General features: G+C 38.6%; 2 protein-coding genes across 3 annotated transcripts; one reads left to right on the top strand and one right to left on the bottom strand.

The window, feature by feature from the left end:
* Window positions 1–6,924: 6,924 nt before the first annotated feature.
* LOC108666974 (mitochondrial tRNA-specific 2-thiouridylase 1) lies at window positions 6,925–11,796 on the top strand. 2 transcript variants are annotated; one of them, XM_018153951.2, is made up of 9 exons: window positions 6,925–7,232; window positions 7,605–7,776; window positions 8,131–8,294; window positions 8,465–8,563; window positions 9,065–9,192; window positions 9,820–9,984; window positions 10,398–10,502; window positions 10,977–11,111; window positions 11,457–11,796. In XM_018153951.2, exons 1-9 carry the CDS (start codon window positions 7,139–7,141, stop codon window positions 11,745–11,747), a joined length of 1,353 nt encoding a protein of 450 aa, XP_018009440.1. In that variant the 5' UTR covers window positions 6,925–7,138; the 3' UTR covers window positions 11,748–11,796. The 2 variants fall into 2 exon arrangements, with proteins under 2 accessions (XP_018009440.1, XP_018009441.1); XM_018153952.2 differs by lacking the exon at window positions 6,925–7,232 and having other exon boundaries at window positions 7,692–7,776; window positions 8,145–8,294.
* On the bottom strand, window positions 11,789–21,548 carry LOC108666975 (modifier of protein aggregation 4). The gene is made up of 3 exons (XM_018153953.2): window positions 21,416–21,548; window positions 12,550–12,632; window positions 11,789–12,267 (listed from the first exon to the last, which is right to left on the bottom strand). Exons 1-3 carry the CDS (start codon window positions 21,420–21,422, stop codon window positions 12,163–12,165), a joined length of 195 nt encoding a protein of 64 aa, XP_018009442.1. The 5' UTR covers window positions 21,423–21,548; the 3' UTR covers window positions 11,789–12,162.
* Between the last annotated feature and the right edge of the window lie 589 nt (window positions 21,549–22,137).

Here is a 22,137-nt window from a genome sequence, read left to right as displayed (position 1 = left end):
TAGTTGACAATATACGTGAGTATATTGACTATGCAAGTCGAACTGACAATAATAAAATGTAAGACATGTCCGGGTTACTTCTGACTCTTCCGCTTGTCGGATACGGAATGTACGGTAATTGTAAACTGCGGCTATTATATGTACGAAATGTAAACAGACAGTGTTCGGTGTTGCCATATGACTTTGGAGAAAATTTCTTCTAAAATAAAGTTCTAGATTTCTCATTCACCAAATTTCCGTATCAAGAAAAATCATATATTATTGAAAGATAATTAAAGGCATACTGTACTGAGTAATGTGAGTATTACGTCTGTTCCTCCACAAACTGCTCGAGCGCGGCAGTGCGACGTAGAATTGATGGCCGGGATTGCGCGAACTCATGCGCGAAGAGAATCAATTTTCATTACATTGCGCCAACTGTGCACAGCAATAGCTTAAAAAAAGTGAAAATGTGCGGGGAAAATTCACCGAAAACATACATCATCCTAAGTGTGGGTTGCCACTAGTGTAAACGGGCCTTAAGGGTGTACCGTGCTTAAGGGGTTAGGACCGATGAGGGCGAGGCATATGACATATGAGGGCCGTGAAGCAGAAGCAGCATAAGCGTGACTTGGTGCCACGGTTGATGCCTGATGGGCTTGCTTTTGGTAAGAATGCCGGCACATTTTAATTTGTTTTAGCCTGTTGGCTGGGAGCAATTTTGGTTGGCATATACAGAGATGCATATTCTTTTGCTGCCATCATGATAATCACAGTTCTGTACCAGTACCACATGGTTGGGTGATGAGCAGCGGGCACAAACTGAACGTCTTCTACATGATATGGCGCCATGTCCAATTTCCAAACGGACCAAACCTTTGACAGCCATAGCAGCAAGGAGGAGGTGCAAGGTAGGAAAAGTATGTTAAGGGCTACATTGTGAAAGAATGCCTTGTCTGGTATGGCTGAGGAGCATTCAATTGCAAATTTGCAATGCGCATTGAAAGAAACTGGCTATTGTTAGGGTCTGCTACAACATGACTTGGATACAGCTTCTTTATGGCTATTATTTTATTTGAGTTTTGACTGGAAGGCAAAGTGAAAGTGAGCTGGGCAGTTAGTTAGGTCTTCTGGTGAGTAGCTCAGTATGGACTTGTCAAGTTCTCTTTCATAATCCATATCAGTCAAGTCAAATACCACTTCACCTTAGTAGGTATAGGGGTGGGGTTTCAGGAATGCTGATTGTATATTTTATGCCATTGTGCTCATGGGTTAGCTCTGAATTGAAAAAGCGGTTAGCATTAGCGGGCCACTGGGCCAGCGCCCAGCGGCAGGTACTTTACCAGTGATTAAGGTGCCTTACTGCCTCTGGCATTGCATTGAAGGCTGATTAGGCTGTCTGGTTCAATAAGCTGCAGTGCTGGCCAGTTCTTGTAGGTTTGAGCAAAAAAGTTGAAGGATAGCGATTTTTTATCCTCTCTCATCACTCATCAGTTGACATGTAGCTTGGGTGGGCTTGTCTGCTTGACAGCTTGAGCTGTGGACTGTTGGTTGTAGGAGTTTCCGTCGGAGTGTCGGGTAGCCTGTAGGTAGGTTTGGCTTGGAGCCTTGGCTTTTTGTTTCTTGCCGGCCGGACAATCACTGGCGAGTCGGAAGGGAAGCCATCAAATTCAAAGTCAGTTAGGTCAATCATGGTTTCGCTGAAAAGATCTTCTGGTCTTCCAGATGATGACTCCGCCATACTTCTTGTTTCCACAGTAGACTCTATGAATTTACAAGCAAAAGATATTTCGATTGGTTCTGATTTTACGCACTTTGCTTTTCAGGATTTGGACTTTGGTACAACACGTCTTGATACTTGATACTTGATAAGTTCAGTGTAAAAGACCTTGCGGCCTGTTCACCACGCCTGGTTGGGGGGTTGCTTCTTGACTATTTGGCCCAGTTGGGTTGCTTCTTGACTACTTGTCGCATGCGTGGCTAGCAGTTAGTCTAGAAATGCCAAAAGGGGAGCTAATGACAGCATTCGGGGTCGTACTGTTCTATGCGTGTTGCCCAGTGCTTGCCGAGCCTGATCTTGAAGGCGTTAATAGAGGGGGCAGTGACGACGCTGTCCGGCAGGCTGTTCCATATTGACACGACTCTGTAGGAGAAGTAGCCAGCTCTGACGTTCAGTCTGCAGCGGCCCTTGGCGAGTTTCAGGCTGTTCCCGCGGGTATCTCTGCCGTCGTGAAGGTGCAGCTGGGGGCGGTCAGCTTCGTAGGCGCCGTGGACATACTTGAAAGCATCGATCATGTCCCCCTCAGTCTTCTGTGCTCCAAGCTGGGTAGACCGAGCGAGGTGAGGCGTTCTGGGTACGGCTTGTCCTTGAGGCTTGCGATAGGCTTGGTTGCCCTCCTCTGAACGTCCTCCAGGTTGGAACACAGAGTCTTGTGCCTTGGCTGCCAGACTGAGTGGCCGTACTCGAGCATCGGTCGAACGAGGGATTTGTAGAGCTGGATGAAGATCTCCGGCGTGATGCAGTCAAAGGTTTGCCTTATAACACCCAGCACTCTATTTGCCTTAGCTGTTGCTTGCGCTACTTGGCCTTTAAAGCTCAGGTCCCTGTCGATCACTACTCCTAGATCTCTTTCGGTGTCACTTTCCTTCAGTGGGGTCACGTACTCTTCGCCTTGAGCATTGCAGCCTCTCATGGTGTACTGGACGGTGTTGCTGGCGTATCCAAGGCGAAGCAGGTTGCACTTTTCGGGGTGGACGCGCAGCTGCCAGTCCATAGACCACTTGTGGAGTCTGTCCAGGTCCTCCTGCAGGGTTTTTCTTGCCTCTGGGATGTCACTGCGGGCGAAGACTTTTGTATCTTTTGTAATCTAAAGCGAATGAGAGACATTGTTGTGAGATGTGTGTATTATAAAGGAAAAAAGTGTAAAATGAATGAAGAAAAAGAAGAAGGGGGGTGAGGTGGTGAATAACTGGTTATGTCTCGTTGAAATGGCTATAAATTCCGGGAAATTTTAAGCTACCTATTTTATAATTTTAACCAAGATGTCTCGTCTCGTCTCGGACTCTCGGTATCGTCCCGGAATTCCTACGGACGACGGAAAATTTTCCCGGTTTTTATTGCGAACCGGGACAGAGTCTGTTGTCTCGTCTCGGATACAAAAAAATACCAAACGCAGGAGTCTAGCCGGACAACTGTCCCTTAGTACTCCACCCGTCCCTTATTACCTGTTTGACATTGACGGTAGTATAACTATAAGGTTGACCCTCACCCATGAGAAGCTCATTTTCGCGGATGGAGCTTGTTGTTTGCCTGTGACATCACTGATCTCAGTGCCGTCATGGGCATTAACCAATCGACGAATTGCGTTCAAACCAGTCAACCAATAAGTAATGACTCGTGAGAATGACGGGTTTGTTTACGTTTCTCGATCTCAGTGACGTACCAAAAAGCTGAACCTGCAGAAGCTCTCAGGCCCCAGTCCCCACCCCACGGTCATCCTTGCGGTTGTCCTGTGGCTTTAAGTCCACCCAGCGTGGACATCCGGAAATGAAGAACTTCAGCTTAACCCAGAAGGGGACTTTTTTGAGCAACATCATGGATGAACCCAGACTGCGACCCTGGCTCTGCAGTCTGCCTAAACTAAAGTCCCGCAGAATGGAGTGTGCTGCTGCTCGACTCAGAATTGGACATGCCGGTGTCAGAAGCCATCTACATTCTACAAAGATTCAACATGAGCGACTCTGATCACTGATCAGTGTGCTACGTGCAACACTGTGGATACGATTGAGCACTACTTGTTGCATTGTCAGCGGCATGCACAGCCCAGACAAGAGCTGAAAACTAATTTAAGATGTATAAATGTACAATTTTCTGTGCGTGAACTTTTGTCAGAGGGAACTATGATGCTGATGTACAAATGAAAATCTTTCAATTTTTGATAGTACAGCAATCCCTTGATTAACGCGGTTAATAAATCCCCGAGTTTTACCGTGTTAAGCAAAACCGCGCTATTCAAACTTAAGAATATATGGGAATAATTATAATGAATCCTCAAAAATAGCAAAGGAAAGGAAAATTATGTAGTTTGATAAAAGTGAGCAGTAGATATGGCAGCAATCTTGACCAGTTGAAGGCTAACGAGTAACTAGCCCTCTACGCACTGAATTATGTTTCGAAAGTGAAAAAACAATCTGAATTACGTACTTTTCAGATCACGCGCAGTCTTTGTGTTAAACTGGCAGTTGGAAAATGAAGCGTTGTGAAAAAAAAGTCGCGCTAATCAAAACTGGCACCGCGTAGATTAAGGGTAGGTCGCAAATTTTTTTTCCGCGTTAATCAAAACCGCGGTATTCAAAACCGTGCTAATCAAGGGATTGCTGTATACATTTTGAAGTCGGGTAGGGTTAGCGAACTTTAGACAGGTGACCAAAATGGAAATGTTGCTTACATGTTTGTATTATTGTATAAGTGTGTATGTGTGTGTGTGTAGTACCTATATATTTATATGTATGTTGTATGTATGTATGTCAGTATGTGCATGTATACACATCATCATAACACATGCATCACCCAAATTATCTCCCTTGTATTAGTTTACCCAATTTAACTCTCAATCATTATGCCAAGTTCTATAAGCAATGACCCTTGCTTTCTGATATTTTTTCATGTTATGTGTAACTTTTCTCTTACACACTGTCATGCCCAACCATCACCACATCACGTCCAGTTGTCCACTGACCTTTTATAAGCAAGAATAAAGTGGATTGACTTCCATGCCAAGAGGTCCAAAACTGCAGAAGCTCTCAGGCCTAACCCACTATGCAGAGGGTGGATGCAGCGTCGGCAATATATGGATTTTTAAGCCCAAAGCGTCGCCGGCCATTTAAAAATGCGTCGCCGGGTAATTTTTAATGAAAAGCCATTTACGCTAGTGTAATGTAGTGAGTAATGACAAACTATTTACAAGCCACGAACTTATTACAAGGTTGCATGCACGTGTTAACCCAAACAACTAATTTTACCCTAAAAACAGTCCGGTTGTACAGCAAGTGTCAACTGAACAAGTAATAAAGCAGTCTGACTGCTCTAATGCGACCGAAACTTCGCAATCGAAAAAATGTTGTTTACATTTTTTGCGGGAACTCATCGCAACTGATTTCCGGACAAGCTTCGCTGCATCGTAATCCATCCAACGTACCGGAAACCTTACTTTTTTTCTAAATAGTTGGCTGAAGACTGAGAAATATATTAAATGCAAGAATTTCAATCTAAATGTGTCGGCAAGATCTTCTGAAGGCGAAAATTTTGCCGATAATGCGTCGCCGTAGGTCTTTAAATCTTCATTCACTCTCTGCACAGTGGGGCCTAACGGTCATCCTTGCAGTTGTCTTGTGGCTTTAAGTCCACCCAGCGTGGACACCCAGAAAAGAAGAAGAAGAAGAAGAAAAAGCTGAACTCGACTGAAAGACAGAACTTCTCGTGGGTCAACCTTATATATTGGGGTGTGCAGCCGTAGACCAGCAAATTACCTCTCAAATCAGCCCTGGCGCAACATCAACCATCTAAATGCTATAGATATTGTCAACCTGGCACCTAAGCAGCTGACCTATCTCACCACACTAATTTTAATTTCTTTAAACCTTTAAACCAACACTGCTTTAAGTTTAGCACACAAGCTGCTTGTACTCCAGTACTCCACATAGTTAACAAGCAACATGTTATTCTCCAATGATTTTTAGCCCCTACCATCACTTCTTACACTTACACATGCTTGCTAGCCTCTGGCATGGGGTGGATAGCTAGAGGTCAGCATAGCCCAGGTCCACAGTGCAATTCATATACCTTCCCTACTCCCCAGGGTGGCTTTCAGTTGACAACCCCCACTGTGCTGATTGGAAGCTTATACCATCAACGTTATTGCAGAGCAACCATGCTACTCCCTACCGTAACGCAGCCGGGCATCTTCATGGCTTTTGACACAAAGCGCCCACCACAACAGCACCGTTCAGTCACAGGCTGGAGCACAACTGGCCAGGGCACAACAGGCCCTACCGCAGCTAGGGTAAATTTGGTATATTCCGTCACATTAAGGACGCATCGAGAAATGAAAAACTATAAAAAAAATAACCGTATGCATTACTCAAGTTCTGTTTGCTTTATGTGACTCTCAAAACACCGCACTACGTGTCAGCAACAACGAAACGTCACAAAATGTTGCTATATTTATTTACAAGCCTTTAGAATGGAAACCTACCAAATCCCTATATTCTGTCACTGTGTGTGGCAATATTCGGCACGTGGTGAGGCGTATTTCGTCCGCGCTTCAAATTCTACTGATACGTAATGGAGTCCTCCATGTGTTCGAATTCCGTTTGCTGTGTGAGCTGTATTGGAATACAACACGGCTTTGAATTAGAACACTAATGAATATTGAACACCATCATTATTGAACACTCATTATTTCAATATGTCATTTATTCTACATCTACATCATCTATACAAAGGAAAAGGATGACTTCAAATTACTGTTAGTAATGGATGAGTACACTTTGCATGCTTCAAACATTTTAAAATTGAGTTTTATTTCAAGTGTCCTGGATTACCCTGTTCCCAGGGGTAATTTGGGATGCTTTTATTTTGCACCTAGCACCTTAGAAATAGCATATGGAATTTTTTGAAGATGCCATACCTTGAAGATGCCCTTGCAAAGTGCTATAAAATGAGCCTAAACTTGTTTATGAAATGTTTCATGGTATCTGATGGTAAGAAGTTATTAACAAAAAATGCTCAAAACCATCCCTTATTACCCCATTTGACAGTTCATCCCATTGTAATAGGGAAGGTAAAAAAGTCACTTGTTTGCCACAATGTTCAGACTACAAGTATAATTCCTCCTTGCTAGCTGTAATTTTTCAATATTTTAAGTAATTTATGCATTATTTTACAGATCCGTTACAAACACTAGAGAATTTAATCCTGAGGAGGCTCTAGTGTTTAAAGAAGATTTCATTTATTCATTTTGGTTCATTTCTGTAATTTTTTACCTCCAATGATTGAGCTTGTTTTCAATGTTGAGCACTTAAGCAGACCAGATACTGTATACCATGTGGGATAATTAGAAGCCAACTTCTATCATAGCTTATTAAGATTAAATTGAGAATGAAGCTCACTAGAAGCCTACTGAAGAAAATTGCGGTCGGCGTGTCTGGTGGTGTTGACAGTGCAGTGGCAGCTTGGGCACTGAAAATTCAAGGTTGGTTTATTCGATTAAAGATTACCACTATTTATGTTTTTACAATCTAATTTCTTTTTAATTGCCTGATATACGGGTACGTAGTTAAAATTTTATTTAATTAATGATGTTGCTGGTATGAGGTATCCAACTATCTTTGTATCCATTTATATCTTCTTTTACATCAAATGGCTGGAATTTTTTACTAAAAAAAGTTATTTATCCTCCACATGATGCTTTTCACCTTTCATTCTATTAGTATAGTTACTATAGTAGTATTGTATATAGCATCTGTGGCGTAGAAGTATAGGCCTGTTGCCAATTCTTGTCCTTTTCATGACTTGTTCACAGATCTAATATTTCCACAGATCCATTGACACAATTATTTTCCAGGTCACGACATCCATGGCGTGTTCATGCGCAACTGGGATTCTCTCAATGAATCAGACTCAGGCAATTGCACTGAAGATACAGAGTGCGCTGTGGCTGCATGGGTGTGCCGCTCACTCGACATTCCATTCACTGAGATGAATTTTGTCTCGCATTATTGGAATGATGTATTTCAGTATGTATATATATATATTTCAGTATGTATATATATATAAACTAACAAGAAGTTAATAAATAAAACTAATTCTCTGGTCTTTAACAAAACTTGTTTAAGAGAAGAAATTCTGCCAACCTACACTAATATATATATATATATAGGTTCATATAAAATGCATGATGAATTGTCATGAAAAATATTTGAGTAGTTATCCCTTTGCATTTTTTTAGTGAGGTAATACCTACAGTGATGCTGATACTTTTTTATTCTACTTCAAGGAGTGATCATATCATAGGCACTGACAATCTTTTGATTTTTGCGTATTAAAATTGCAACTTTTGTTTAGGCCAACTCATGAATTTTAATATCTAGGTACACCTTGTCAGAATACACTGCTGGTCTGACCCCCAACCCTGACATTTTGTGCAACCGCCACATTAAGTTTGGGCAACTGGCAGAGACCTGCAGGGAGAGGCTTGGCTGTGATTGGCTGGCTACTGGTCACTATGCCAGAGTTGTGAGCGACAAATCCCAAGGTGATCTGCAATCAGCTATCCTGCTGTGACTTACGAACATGGGGTTTATTCTTCCTTTTGTAAAAAATTTCACTCAACATAAATTTGGGTGCTCATCTTAGGTCTTGTCCATGATGTGGTTCTCTCATTTATTGTAGACTAATTCATATTCATCAAATATTTTATCGCAGGTACCCGTCTATTGAAAGCCAGAGATGAGTCCAAAGACCAAACGTTCTTCCTGAGTGCTGTTCCTCAGTCGGCTCTTGCTAGAGCCATTTTCCCATTAGGTATGTGCTGCTACTTGCTAGAAATTGAATAGTTGTCTCTTTTTTAACTTGAATAATCATTTGTCTGAAGCTGGTGACCAATTAAAAAAATATAAGTTGAGCATAGTTGCTTATATTTAAACATGAATAACTACAGCAGTTCTTCAATCGTCATGACTGCCAGTTTGCCAATATTCTCTATTAGTGCAGTGCCTGTAAGCTGTTGATGATTTATATAGGTAGCAATTGTCATATGGGTGTATATTAGCCATATTCAAGACATTCTGAATACCTAAAACTCCCTACAGGAATGGGTTTTGATGTGTTAATTTATGACGACCAAAATATGTTGCATTGGAAGAAAAAGATGAGTTTCATGTAAGCAATTAATGACTTGGCACAAATAAGCTTCCCTTTTTAAAATCAGTGAGCTCCTGCATGCCTTCATACGAAAAGATTTTTCAACTAAAAAGGCATCTAAACGTCATTGAATCAGCGTCATAAATATTGATTTCTGTACAGGAGGCTTGCTTAAAAGTGAAGTTAGAGAAATAGCAGAAGCAGTGGGACTGACAAAAGTGGCTCATAAGAAGGACAGCACCGGCATTTGCTTCATTGGCAAAAGAAACTTCCAAAAATTTATTTCGCAGGTAGGCTTCCATCCCTGGGCATTCATGTGTCCACATCAATGTATCAGTTTAATTGTTTTTCTTGCACTTGAAACGCATTATGGGCGCCCTAGGAATGTTAGGAACAAGACGTGAGTTTGGGGGATTGCAACATCTAGAATTTCATCTCTCAAGTAGAGGGAAGTCTTATCTCCTTCATTTTAGTTTGCTCGTAATGGCATCAAGTTCAATTTTTAAACTGAATTCTTCTGGTTTCGTATATTATTCTTTTTTAATTTTTGCAAATAGATCTTTTTGAACATAAAATTTATGAAACCGCTGGAATAAATCCAATATTGCAATACAGATTATGAAAGCAATTAATCCTTCAATTTCTGAACATATGTCCTGAATAGATAGTTTGACCTGTGAATTCTGTGCAAAATCTACAATGATTTTCATCATGAAAATGACCCTGGCCGAATTATCAGATTTCTCACATTCTCTCGATGCCAAGAAAACAAGCTTCATTTTTTGCTCCTGAAGAAATTCAATAAGTATTTGGCCGTCGGAAGAATAAAATTGTACAATTTTCGTGAAATAATATACTAACGCGCTGTTTTGTTGGTACCGGTATATATACTTGACAAATTGACTATTGACCATCAGTACGTGGAGGACAGACCCGGCCGTATGGTGGACATAGACACCGGCGTGGTGGTGGGTGACCATCAAGGCCGGCATCACTGGACGCTTGGCCAGCGATGCCACCTCGAGGCCATCACCAAATATTACGTGGCCAACAAACTCCAGGACTCCAATGATATTCTTGTGGCGAGTTACTCTCTTGTTTCTATGTAGATATATTACTTACAAATGGAATGAATAAATGAATCAGATCTCATTTTGAGGCTTACCAATGTACAGCTCAGATTTTATTGCAATAGATATTTTACTTGTTTCGAATTCTTGTCGTGCACCGCTCACGGCTATAAAACCATTCTTCGTTTACGTTGGCACAAGGGCCTAACTATTCAATTTTGGTCCTAATCAAATTCAATTGCATAAATGCTAGTAGAATTTTAAAATTTACTTATAATTCGAATTCCAAGCTCACAAGATTGTATACTAAACGTATTGTCGTATCCGTCTTTCCTTCACCTATTTTTCTGCCAATATTTTATATGACCTTCCCTTCACTGCTGAGTGATGCTTCCTGGAATGATATTTATCGTTATGGTATGCAGTGTGCAGGCTATCACCACCCGAGCCTCTACAGTACGTCCTTCGTCACCGATCCTCCCCATTGGATCAGAGGTATCCCACCACCTCAGTTAACGAGTCAAGGCAAGGTACGTTTCACTTCGCAGAAAGTTTGCAAGTCTCTTAACGATTCTGATATCATTAAATAACATTTTACAGCAGCGTGCGAGCGAATTGTAACAGCCTATTATTAACGTCACGTTGAAGCACATTTTCAAATTTGATGTTGGTGATGGCCATGATTGGTCTCCTAAGTTTATGGTACTGATGGACGTTATTCGCCCTGTTAGAGAGAATGCTGCTAATCTTGACTATAAATAAATTTTTACCAAAGATTGCACGAGAAGAACGATACTACGATAGGTTGTACTTTTTAACGCTTCTGCAAGGCTCATTCAAGCCAAAAAAACTAACGAAAAATTGGCTCAAGAGAAGAATTAAATGTTCTAGCACATTTCAATTGTCATATCCTTCTTATAAAATACATTTACTGGTCACCGTCAGTTCAAATAGTACTGCTACAAAATCCATCTTCAGCGCAAAAGTTCAACTTGTAATTACAGGTCCTGTGTGAGTTTCGGTTTCAACGTGGGGCGCCTCTAGTCCCTTGTGTGGTGTCCTGCGCTGAGCCGGGCAGCTGCGGGGTAGGGCTGTCGATAGCTCTGAAGGAGCCCCTACGAGTCATCACTCCAGGGCAGGTAATGTAGCTATTTTAGGGGTGAGTTTCTACTATTCAACTAGGGTTAGTAGGAGACAGTATCTCGAAACGTTGCATTAACGAAGATCACTTTCTCATCACATCACGAGGGCTCTTTAATGCAAGAGGTTACTAGAATAAAGGCAGGTTTGGAATTTTCGTAACGGAGATTTAAACTCCTATTGCATTTTTTCACGGACAAGCGTCAATTCTTACTCAATAATAGCTGCTTCGCTTTCATACCATATTTAATCTGTAGCTTCACAACATACCAGGAATATTGTAAAAAGACTCTGTAATATTCATTCTTACCATTTAAATTAATTAGAATACCAATCCATCACAGTTTGCAGTTTTTTACGACGGAGAAGAGTGTCTGGGCTGTGCCAAGATTATCAGACCAGGTCCTTCTCTCTACGAACTCAACACCTCACACTGCAAAGACGTCATACTCGGTCTACGACGGCACCTGCCTTCCTTGGTGTGCAGGTCACTGGGGAAAATAAGGAGACGAGCTAAGGACACAGACGGTGCCGCTGCCGTGGCTCTTATTGATGATGCTAGGGATGCATTTTGTAACTTGGTAGAAAAAATTCCTTATGACTCTGATGTAGATAAATCTTCATTTAGAAAGTAGACGAACATTTTTGGCTTATTGAGAATGTTAATACACAAAAATCAATCGTGATTGCCATTTATTACCCAGACTTTAAGGAAGCTTGATTATTAGAAACTAGGGTTAGAAACCACGTTACATAAAACTGGATACATGAAAAGCTGATTATATTGGCTGAGAAATACGAACGCTGTTTCCGTAAACATGGAGCGAATGAATGTGGTTAGTTAAAAATCCACATGTAAAGTGGAACTGTTGTATTTCATCAGCACAGGAACAAATACTAGGATAGGTATTCGTCATGATATATGCAATAACATGTGACACAGGTAAATACTCAAGAGAGAGTCATTTAACTAAAATGATTCACTTTCGAATTTTCTCATTAATAAGAAAGACAGCTACGTTAAGAAACATGAATAATGGAGGGAGTAATTCAAGATGAACCGGATTCCTTCTCCTTGGCTTTGAGTTGCTTAAGACGCATCACCTCGGCATCTCTGGCCTTGCGTTGTTCAAGAGTCATTCCTTTGTTGCCTTCCTGTAGAAGATGAATATATTTTATCATCAGATCATACGTACTAATTGAATGATAAATCCTCACCCCAAATCAATTGATTAAGTTGTGCAATTCAATCAGTTTAACACCAGTTGAGTATCAAAAGTATTTCCATAAAAAATTATTCAGATAGCTTTGATCATAACTATTGTACATGAAAGTTACCTGCACTAACTTGGAATAAATTTAAAGCTAACCTCAATTATTATAACCAGAAAATTTTCAATGAACCAATTATAACATTATTTCTTCAACATGCAAGACCTTTTCAGCAGCTGCTTTCTTCTTGACATTGTCAGTTTGCTTTTTGGCGTTCTTGGCCCTAGCCAGCTCTCTTTGGTTCCCACCTGTGTTTAAAAAAAAAAAAATAGAATGAGTTTATAAACTTTATAAACTAGAGTTTAAAATCATATAATAATGAAGGTCACACACAAATTCAATTAATAAATTTATATGGAAGCCAAATTAAAAGCAATAGCAGCACGTCAAATTGCAGTAGCAATATAACCTGAAGTGCACTGCGATTTAGAAGCATATTGTCATTAGTATTTTTTAAATGACGTTTCTCAGCCTTTTGAGTGTTTAACTAGGTGATACGTTCCCAATTTGAACTATCCATTTGAAAAAGGACTCTTACTAAACTTGCCAACGATCTTTAAACTAGATAAATTATTACAAATTTTTGCACGCATTGAGAAGAGGTGTGATAACCTTTGGCTCAATGTAACCATTCTTATGGTGTTCATGCAGTTCCTCACCTAAAAGTTCAACTCTAGTCTGATATTTTGCTCCCGCAATAAGGAATTTAGTTGGAAAAAGTAACAAGACTTGCGGATGAATATGCAGTGGGGGGAAATAAATATTCGTACACTTGAAAAATCGTATTTTAATGTATGTAAGTACACAAACTTAACAGGAAAAGTGATTTAAATTATGTATAGAGACGCATAGTATTCAAAAATACTATCAAAATAAATTAAATTTCAATGCAACAAAAAACAATGCAACATGTTCACTTTTCGGGGTGAAAAAAGTATTCGTACAAAACAATAAATCCGCATTATTTTAATTTAATACTTGGTTGAATACCCTTTATCCAGCTCAACAGACACCAGTCTATTTCTATACGTCTCGACCAATGATTTGCAGATGCTGACTGGTATTTTATACCATTCTTCTTGGCACACCACCTTAAGATTCTCAATGTTTGTTGGGGACCTTTTTCAAATCATTGGTCGAGACGTATAGAAATAGACTGGTGTCTGTTGAGCTGAATAAAGGGTATTCAACCAAGTATTAAAATAAAATAATGCGGATTTATTGTTTTGTACGAATACTTTTTCACCCGAAAAGTGAACATGTTGCATTGTTTTTTGTTGCATTGAGATTTAATTTCTTTTGATAGTATTTTTGAATACTATGCGTCTCTATACATAATTTAAATAACTTTTCCTGTTAAGTTTGTGTACTTACATACATTAAAATACGATTTTTCAAGTGTACGAATATTTATTTCCCCCCACTGTAGATTAATGCATTAGTTTGAACCTTCTTTCAAATATCAAGGATTAGAATTGTGAGGTTGAATGTTTAGCAGCCTTGTTAACTTGAGCTTAAATGGTATTATTTAGTTAATATATAAATGATTCTGAAAGCTTTATGACATCAAAAACAAAGGTAGGATTTATTGATCATGAAGTATGAACTATTTTCATCGGTACTAATACCGTATACCTATATTTATGCAACTGATTCTGAATTGCCAAACACAGGCAGCATTCACATAATTTTCAATCACATCTCAATTGGAGAGACATCACAATTCCTTCAGTATGAAATTGTCATGGTGCAAAGTTTAAGCAGTTAACAAATCTAAAATAAATAGTTGATTTAACAAATGTTTATGCAAAGACATAGCTGGATTGAATCTTAAATCTTGCACTTCCTGGCTGTAACATTTATATTGTACACTAAAATATGAAATTTTAGGCTTCACTCTTGCAATATTTGTTAATCAATTGTGAATCAAAGAAGTCTTGTACAATCTGGATAATTGGCAGATTTTCCCAAAAATAGTGGATGAAAATTATCATTCCATGGGGTCTTTAGGACGCATAGGCAAAAAAGTGTCTTTTTCCCCACTATTTTTGAGACAAATTAGGTAAGGGTATTGTATTCTAAAGATTGTTAGCTGATGCTGAATTAAAAGATGTCAGAGTACACCGAGGTTGCTAGGGAGAGGCTAGATCAGAATACGGGTGTGTATCAAGTTTGCTGTTTGCAAGTACAGCGCTGGTGTGGTGATGATCCAAACATAGGAGCAACCTTATGTGACAAGGTTTACACCAAGCATGAACTATTTATGTAGTGGATTAATTTAAGAAACATGGATTGTTGCAGGCCAGGATGCTACAGTATGAGCACTTGGATAGTTGCAATTTTGGGTCATTCAGAAATGACTTCTGATTTACCATCCAGAGTTGACATCATAGATGCCATAAGGTGTGAAAGAACCATTTACTATTTGAACTACCTACTAGTGGATTCTGCAGCAATTATTTTTTGTTTTAATTTAATGGTAAGAAAAATTTAGAATTGTGAAACTGCTTCCTAAAGCCATGAATTACTGGTAATTCATGAAGCTGTAATTATTGCATGCTGTAATTATTAATTCTCTCTAAAATTTGAAGACATTTTGTGTCAATTCAAGCATAGGTAAACAATTTAGGGCTCATTATCAGTTTTGGGGCTAAGGTACATAATAGTTGGAATGGATAATGCACATTGTCAGACATATATATAACAGCTATATATAGACTTCATTCTTTCCTCACATAGGAGTACACAAAACAACAAATGAACAAGATCAAAGAAATGACAAAAAAATCCTATTGATTGTCCATACAAGCTGAAAAGCTTTGCAGGCAACAATTCAATATTTCAATTTCAACAGGCAAGAAAAGCAGCACATGACTTTATTAAATTAGAATGGGATAGTGATAAGAAGATAATAATGTTTACAAATGTATAGTATACAATTATACTAGCTACCCATAAAACTTCTGACATTAGGGCAGTAAAAGATGAGCTCAATGAATGCAAAATCAACATAACAGTGATTAAAAGAAGATACTACCATACTAAAAAATGTCACAGCAATAAAACCCATTTAATAACCAACATCAAATTAATAGTGAGCAGGAGTAAAATTACAGAATTTTGTTTTAGAAAGAATTTGGAACAGTCTATTTTAGAATCAACAATAATTTTTTGTAGCTGAACTCAAGTAAAACAATGCATGAGCTAAGTATGTTGCATACCATCAACCTAGCAAATGCATTCTGTCAAACAAATAACCATTGAACAACAATTACAACTCTTATGCCAAACTATGTGACCTGAAAAATAACCTAAGTCTGGCAACCAGAGTAGAATTCTAAGAATGGTGGTTCATAGATTGAATAATAATCCCAATTCACTGGCTTATTGAGTGGAATTGTGCAGCTCCGATCAAAGCCACTTTAGCTCATTTGTTCAATTTTGCTTGGCTGTTTCAATTCAAATGCTAACACTGCGCTTCTAACCTAGTCCTGATAATCTAAGGGATAAGACTCCCCCCCCCCCAAAAAAAGACTGAAAAGTAAGGCACCACATGGGTTAAAATTATCAATTCATTGCCTTACATATTTCAGTGTACTAAAGTGGTAGAAGACAGATGTCAATTATATACACTTCTCCACAGATGTTAATTTATTATTGTAATGCCAAAGGTAAATGATTTGGTACATGCTACAATGTTCTACTATCAATTCAAATATAGGTACCAATCAATATAAATGGTGTATATTGATCTATATAGTTTCATAGGTTGACTGACCAGACCTGAAATTCACATCAGCACTGCTATAAGGTTATGAATCCTAGATAGCAATAATGAAAGATGCCAATATTGGCCTGAAAAGCATCAGTTTATAGCCTGTAAAAATATCAATACAAGGCATACATATACATTTTCAATTGCAATTCTACCACTATAGGCATTTTTACTTGTTCACTGCATAATATTCTACATTGCTCATTGTTGATTAATTAATAAAATAATGAATATCTGTTTCTTTATATATAGTATCACAATAGTCAAGTTGCCTATCTTCCAATCCAATGTTTTAGATGTAAGTATCAGTTGAAAAAAACTTGCATACATTATAATAAAATATTGTGGCTTGGAAAATCATAATATTAGTTAGTAATTTAAAATCTCATCGTGTCCAAAAGGCTTTTTCATGGCCTTGAAAAATAACAAATTCTAATTTTTAATGAAATTTGAAGCTAAAAATGTGTAATTTAATAAATTTGAAATCTAACAGCCCAATCGTACAGTTCCCCAATCAATTTAGATACAAGATAATTGATAAAGCAGAAATCTTGCAGATACAAAGAGTAAGCATGGGTGAAAACCAAGCACGAACAACAACAAAATGACCAACCAAAATGGCAGACAGGCAGTTTTGGCTTCACTACTCAAGAGGCATCAAGTTTTAAAAGTCCCGCCCAATTAGCAGCTTAATTTGAGTAGCTTGTGTTTGGAAACCAACAAAAACATTGACTTGTCATGATGCCATATTGTTTGTTAGAATAGATAGCCTACATTGGAAGCTTTCTGTTGGAATCACAGCTGGCAAACCCATGAAGCCACGGCTCAAATGGAAACACTGCTGGCAAACCCATGAAGCCATAGCTCAAAAAATCCAGTCGCGGCTTGCCAAGTAGATATATTCCATGCCTGTACTGAGTGTACTCAACCTTTACTGGTCTACTAATAGGACAGTAAGACTCAAAAAGAAACTTGGAGTTGAAGGTTTCTAAAAAAAGGCTGCTCTGACAGACTGACACTATGGCAAAAGCCACCTATGGTTGGACAAAAATGCCTGTGAATCTGGTTGACTTCACCTGTTTCAAATTTCTATTGCCCTTACCCATTTCTTCAGAAAAAAATAAGAACAATAACCTATTTTCACCCAAGATTTAAATGCTCACCTGTCAAATAATCATTTTTACCTTCATTTTGGGAAATTTATACACAGTGGGGGGAATTAAATATTCGTACACTTGAAAAATCGTATTTTAATGTATGTAAGTACACAAACTTAACAGGAAAAGTGATTTAAATTATAAATAGAGACGCATAGTATTAAAAAATACTATCAAAAGAAATTAAATCTCAATGCAACAAAAAACAATGCAACATGTTCACTTTTCGGGTGAAAAAAGTATTCGTGCAAAACAATAAATCCGCATTATTTTAATTTAATACTTGGTTGAATACCCTTTATTCAGCTCAACAGATACCAGTCTATTTCTATAAGTCTCGACCAATGATTTGCAGATGCTGACTGGTATTTTATACCATTCTTCTTGGCACACCACCTTAAGATTCTCAATGTTTGTTGGGGACCTTTTCTTAATTTGAATCAACTAATTGTATCGCGTTGGAAGGAAGGAGAAAGTTATAGGAAGATTGCTAGCCACTTGAATGTTCCTTTTAGTACAGTTGCTTCGTTCATTGGACGCTTCAAGACCCGTGACAGCGTTGAAAACCAAAGACGATCAGGTGCTCCTAGGAAGATTTCTGCACAATCTGCTAGATTATTGGGACGAAAAATCCAAGAAAATCCACAGATTACTCGAGGAGAGTTGCAAAGTCACCTGAGTGCCTCAGGAATTCAAGTAACCAAACGAACGATAAGCAATGAACTTCACAGAAACGAATTAAAATCACACACCCCAAGAAAGACCTCACTCCTAATGAAACGACATCGAGATGCCAGGCTGAAATTAGTCAAGGAGCATAAGGACAAAGACTATGCTTTTTGGGAAAAGGTTCTTTGGACGGACGAAACAAAAATTGAGCTTTTCGGTCGAAATTATCGTCACCATGTGTGGAGGAAAGACGGTGATCGAGGGTTAGGCTTAAGTGTGCGCGACTCTAGCGTATATAAGGACCTCAGATTTCGCGCCAAGGGTTGTTGGTTCTACGGCGGAGACCGTCACGCACGTGCAGTCTGCTGTTAGCGGACGTACAAACGGCTGCGGCCGTGAGGCCGCGGTGTTACCATTTTCGAACATTGACGGTCGCGACTTGCGAGAAACTTAGACCCACCAAGGCAGTTACGATTCCTGTGAGTGCGTCAAACATATACAATGGACGGCTATGACTTCAACATATTATATGGTCAACATCAACACTACGGCTGCGACTCAATCGTGAGACCTTGCGAGAAACCACGAGATGTACAACGAATAATAACGCACGTCATCAGAAGATACAAGTTTCGAGCTCTACACCAAGAATCATCAGTACAATACGGTCACGATTTCCATCAAGAAGAAGCGGTACGATTGTATTCATCTTCAACCGCCGAAACACCGCATTGAGCCAAAGTAACATCATCGACGATGAAATCTATGCCACTATTCTGAAGTACGGTCGTTGTAAAACAACCTACGGCCAGACTGGCCGCATGGCATCTATATCAATGAGATACGACAGCTACGAAGAAAGAGCAACTGTGAAGAGAGACGCGCGATACAGCTAGCTGCAGTACGGCCACTTGAAATACGGCTGCACGCGCGGTGACAGCCGTGGTACGGCCCCGGAACGTACAGCCATAAATATGTGCGCAAGTTACGGTCGTTTACAACAGTCGTACGGCTCAACGGAACTGCAACGGATCACACGCTTTTTTTCCAGTAAAATTAGATGATTTTACATGATGATGATTTAACTGATAGATTTTGGACTTTGTGTTCAGCTCGCCTTTTTCATGTACTAGAGATTTTTTTGTTAACATAGGATGTGAACCTGAATTTCTCAATTTAATATGAAATGTATCAGTGTTTCATTAAAACCCTCTCTTTGTACTATATTTTGCCGGAACCTGTCTAAAAAGAGAACCTTATTCACGTGCCAACTATCAAGTGCCACTCGGCAAACCACCTGACAAAACGATAAGCAATGAATACCGGTATCTTGAACCTGAACCTGAATGTAACGTAAAATTGGTGGAGTAATCACTCCGAGTCCCCAACTTTAAAATATATGAGACGATAGGAAACGTTGTCTTTCTTTTCTTATATTTTTTTCCCCCAATTTAATCAAACTTCTGAACCGAGACAAGAATTCTGTCCTGGACTTAAAAACTTTTGTCCTGGTAAATTATGAACCGGGACGAGACAGACAGATTTGAAATGAGACATATCGAGACAAGACAAGATTTGTCCTAGTTATTTAAGACAAAACAAGTTTTTTTATTATGATACGAATCATTTCAAAAACATGGGTTGAAGAAAGAATGCCAAGTTAGCCCTGCTATTGCTAATAGGGCCAAGACAGTTACCAGATTAATTGAGTTAATTACAGATGTAGCAAAATTTTTCTGACTAACTGACATGGCAGTTAATTAGTGGTCCGAGTCCGACAAACACTGCAAACTTGCTGATGTATGACTGAGTATTGAGTAAAAAATGTTACTCTTAAGTCTTAACTAAAGCTTTGATGGCACTTATGGGAACCGTACATATACGAGTTGAGTTCATTCCGCATTCAGAACCAGTTCAGGCGCCATGGAGCGCATAGGGAGTAGGGACGCAGTGTCTAGATTGGTCGCATAAAGGATAATTAGTAGACAGTGGAGTGGAGTCCTGGTAAGATATTCCTAATAATACTACAGATCTTCACAATTGCCGCTAAATTGCACAATTACCTGAAGTGTCATTAAACGCTTTTTTAATGTTATTTAGAAAGGATACACATGGATATTTTGAGTTCTTTTTTGAAGATCAAACTATTATATTTTTTCCAACTTAAATTTTGTAGTATTTTAAATGTTGATATTTATTTCCTGACTTTTTGTTGAAAGAGATTGCGCAAGGCAAGATCAATGAATCTGATTCTGTGATTGAGCTAGAGGCAAATCAAAGTCTGTCCAGTCAGCCAATGCCACCAGCTATATACAGCTAGATTGGCCTCCCCTTCCTCCAGACCATCATCATCATGGAACACAATTTTTTGAAAATAAATAATGTGCTTTTCCATTTTTATTTGCCTGTCAAAATTAAGTACCATATTAAACCACAACATGTATTCATAGCAAAAATCATTTCAACTGCTGAGCTCCAATCGCAATCTGAATAGTAAAAGGTTAGGATACATCTCAAGACCAAGTTATTATATAAATGTATGATGGTAAGCCAAAATTTACACCACATCAATAATTGATTCATCTCGTTATTTCTTGTTATGTCTCATTAAATGTCTGTAAATTCCGGGAAATTTAAAGCTACATATTTTATCCGGGATGTCGCATCTTGTCTCAGTATTGTCCCGGAATTCCTACAGAGGGCTGAAAATTGTCTCAGTTTTTATTGTAAACCGGGACAGAGCCTGTTGTCTCGTCTAGGCTAAAAAAAATCAAATGCAGGAGTCGAGCCAAGATCACACATGAGACCTCACAAATTGACATTTGGTGCAGGAGTGGAAAATTCTTACTTCATATTGAAATCTCACAGCTCCAAAGTGGCATCTTTTCCATTTACAAGTAAACCATTGGGCCGTGGGCGTTGCTGCGTTGGGCCTCAATAATTTCTCATAAGTAGGACTAGGTATCAGATTAAAATTATTTTTTCCTGATGTAATTGTAAAATCAGAAAATGATATTCACACAGATACACTGCTGCTGTTGAATGAGGAAACTAAATTTCACAGCTGTTCAGCCTTTAGAAAATTTCTCTAAGGGGTTTTCCAGGTTTGTTTGATAATAACGATAATAAGCTTAAGATGACAAAATAACGATATCCTCTCTTTTGGACAGTTTGCAAAAGTTTATATTAGTTTTTTAAATAGCTAGTTCGTTTAATCGTTTATGACGCAATATTGCGTCATAAACGTAAACATAACTCAACAGATTATTCGTATTAGGCCAGTGAATGAGTGAAAAGAACTAAGGAAGATCATTCATAAACGCGAAAATGTTTCTAGTTTACCAGTTAAATAAATTTGACAGCCGTACATACGGTATATAGTTTGATGAATCTAAAAATTTGCAAAGCAATTATTAAGTAAATTACTTACGTGCCATTCTATCGATTATTAGGAGCAAGTCGAGCGCCTTACGGCCTCAAATTAGGCGTACACACCTTCACTATCGCTTGTTTCTTTTACACTGAGATTCAAGAGATGAAGAAAGAAGTAGGAAGTAGTATTATGTATTGCCACAGAAGAGAAAATTCTACTAAGGAAATTACTTCCTGTTGGCTTGGAACCTGGCAAATGAATACTAAAGATTTTAGTGTACAATTTATATCTAAATAATTTTTATGTATTAACTACCGTAGTTAATTCCACGTCAATTTAAATTTTCTAAATCAAATAAACCCTTTTCATGAAATATCGGCCAGACACGAAAATCCAATTTTGCATTTTTATTTAGCACATGTGCGTGTATAAAGTTGTGATATTAAGCTCTAAAATGGATAGAAAAAATCCGTGAATTTTCGTGAATTTTGGCATAAACGCATCAATTCGCAAAAACATCAATTGAAAGAATAAATTTATGAGTGTTGAATAAAAATTAATGCAAATTATCCTTAGCATAATTTAGAAATCAGACCTCATGTCCACGCGCACCCAAATTTTGTAACGGCACAGACTGCGCTTCAATGTATGGCTGAAAGTCATACATACAGGTACACAGCATACGTAACAAACATACATGCATTACCATGTAGCTGAAGTAACCAAGGAAATTCGAGTTTAATGGTGATAGTCAGACACACTAAACTAAATAAAAAGTC

The sequence above is a fragment of the Hyalella azteca genome, unplaced genomic scaffold, assembly GCF_000764305.2.
Source record: "Hyalella azteca isolate HAZT.00-mixed unplaced genomic scaffold, Hazt_2.0.2 contig6394, whole genome shotgun sequence".
In the NCBI taxonomy this organism is placed as follows: domain Eukaryota; kingdom Metazoa; phylum Arthropoda; class Malacostraca; order Amphipoda; family Hyalellidae; genus Hyalella; species Hyalella azteca.
This window is presented reverse-complemented; position numbering and strand designations above follow the sequence as displayed.

Bases quoted from the DNA above. Each gene is read 5' to 3' on its own strand.
- LOC108666974 (XM_018153951.2), top strand. From the start codon at position 7,139: ATGAAGCTCACTAGAAGCCTACTGAAGAAAATTGCGGTCGGCGTGTCT. The intron at 7,777-8,130 runs GTATGTATATAT...TTTAATATCTAG, and splicing joins TATTGGAATGATGTATTTCA to GTACACCTTGTCAGAATACA. The intron at 9,193-9,819 runs GTAGGCTTCCAT...ATTGACCATCAG, and splicing joins TCCAAAAATTTATTTCGCAG to TACGTGGAGGACAGACCCGG.
- LOC108666975 (XM_018153953.2), bottom strand. The intron at 12,268-12,549 runs GTCTTGCATGTT...CATCTTCTACAG, and splicing joins AGAAAGCAGCTGCTGAAAAG to GAAGGCAACAAAGGAATGAC.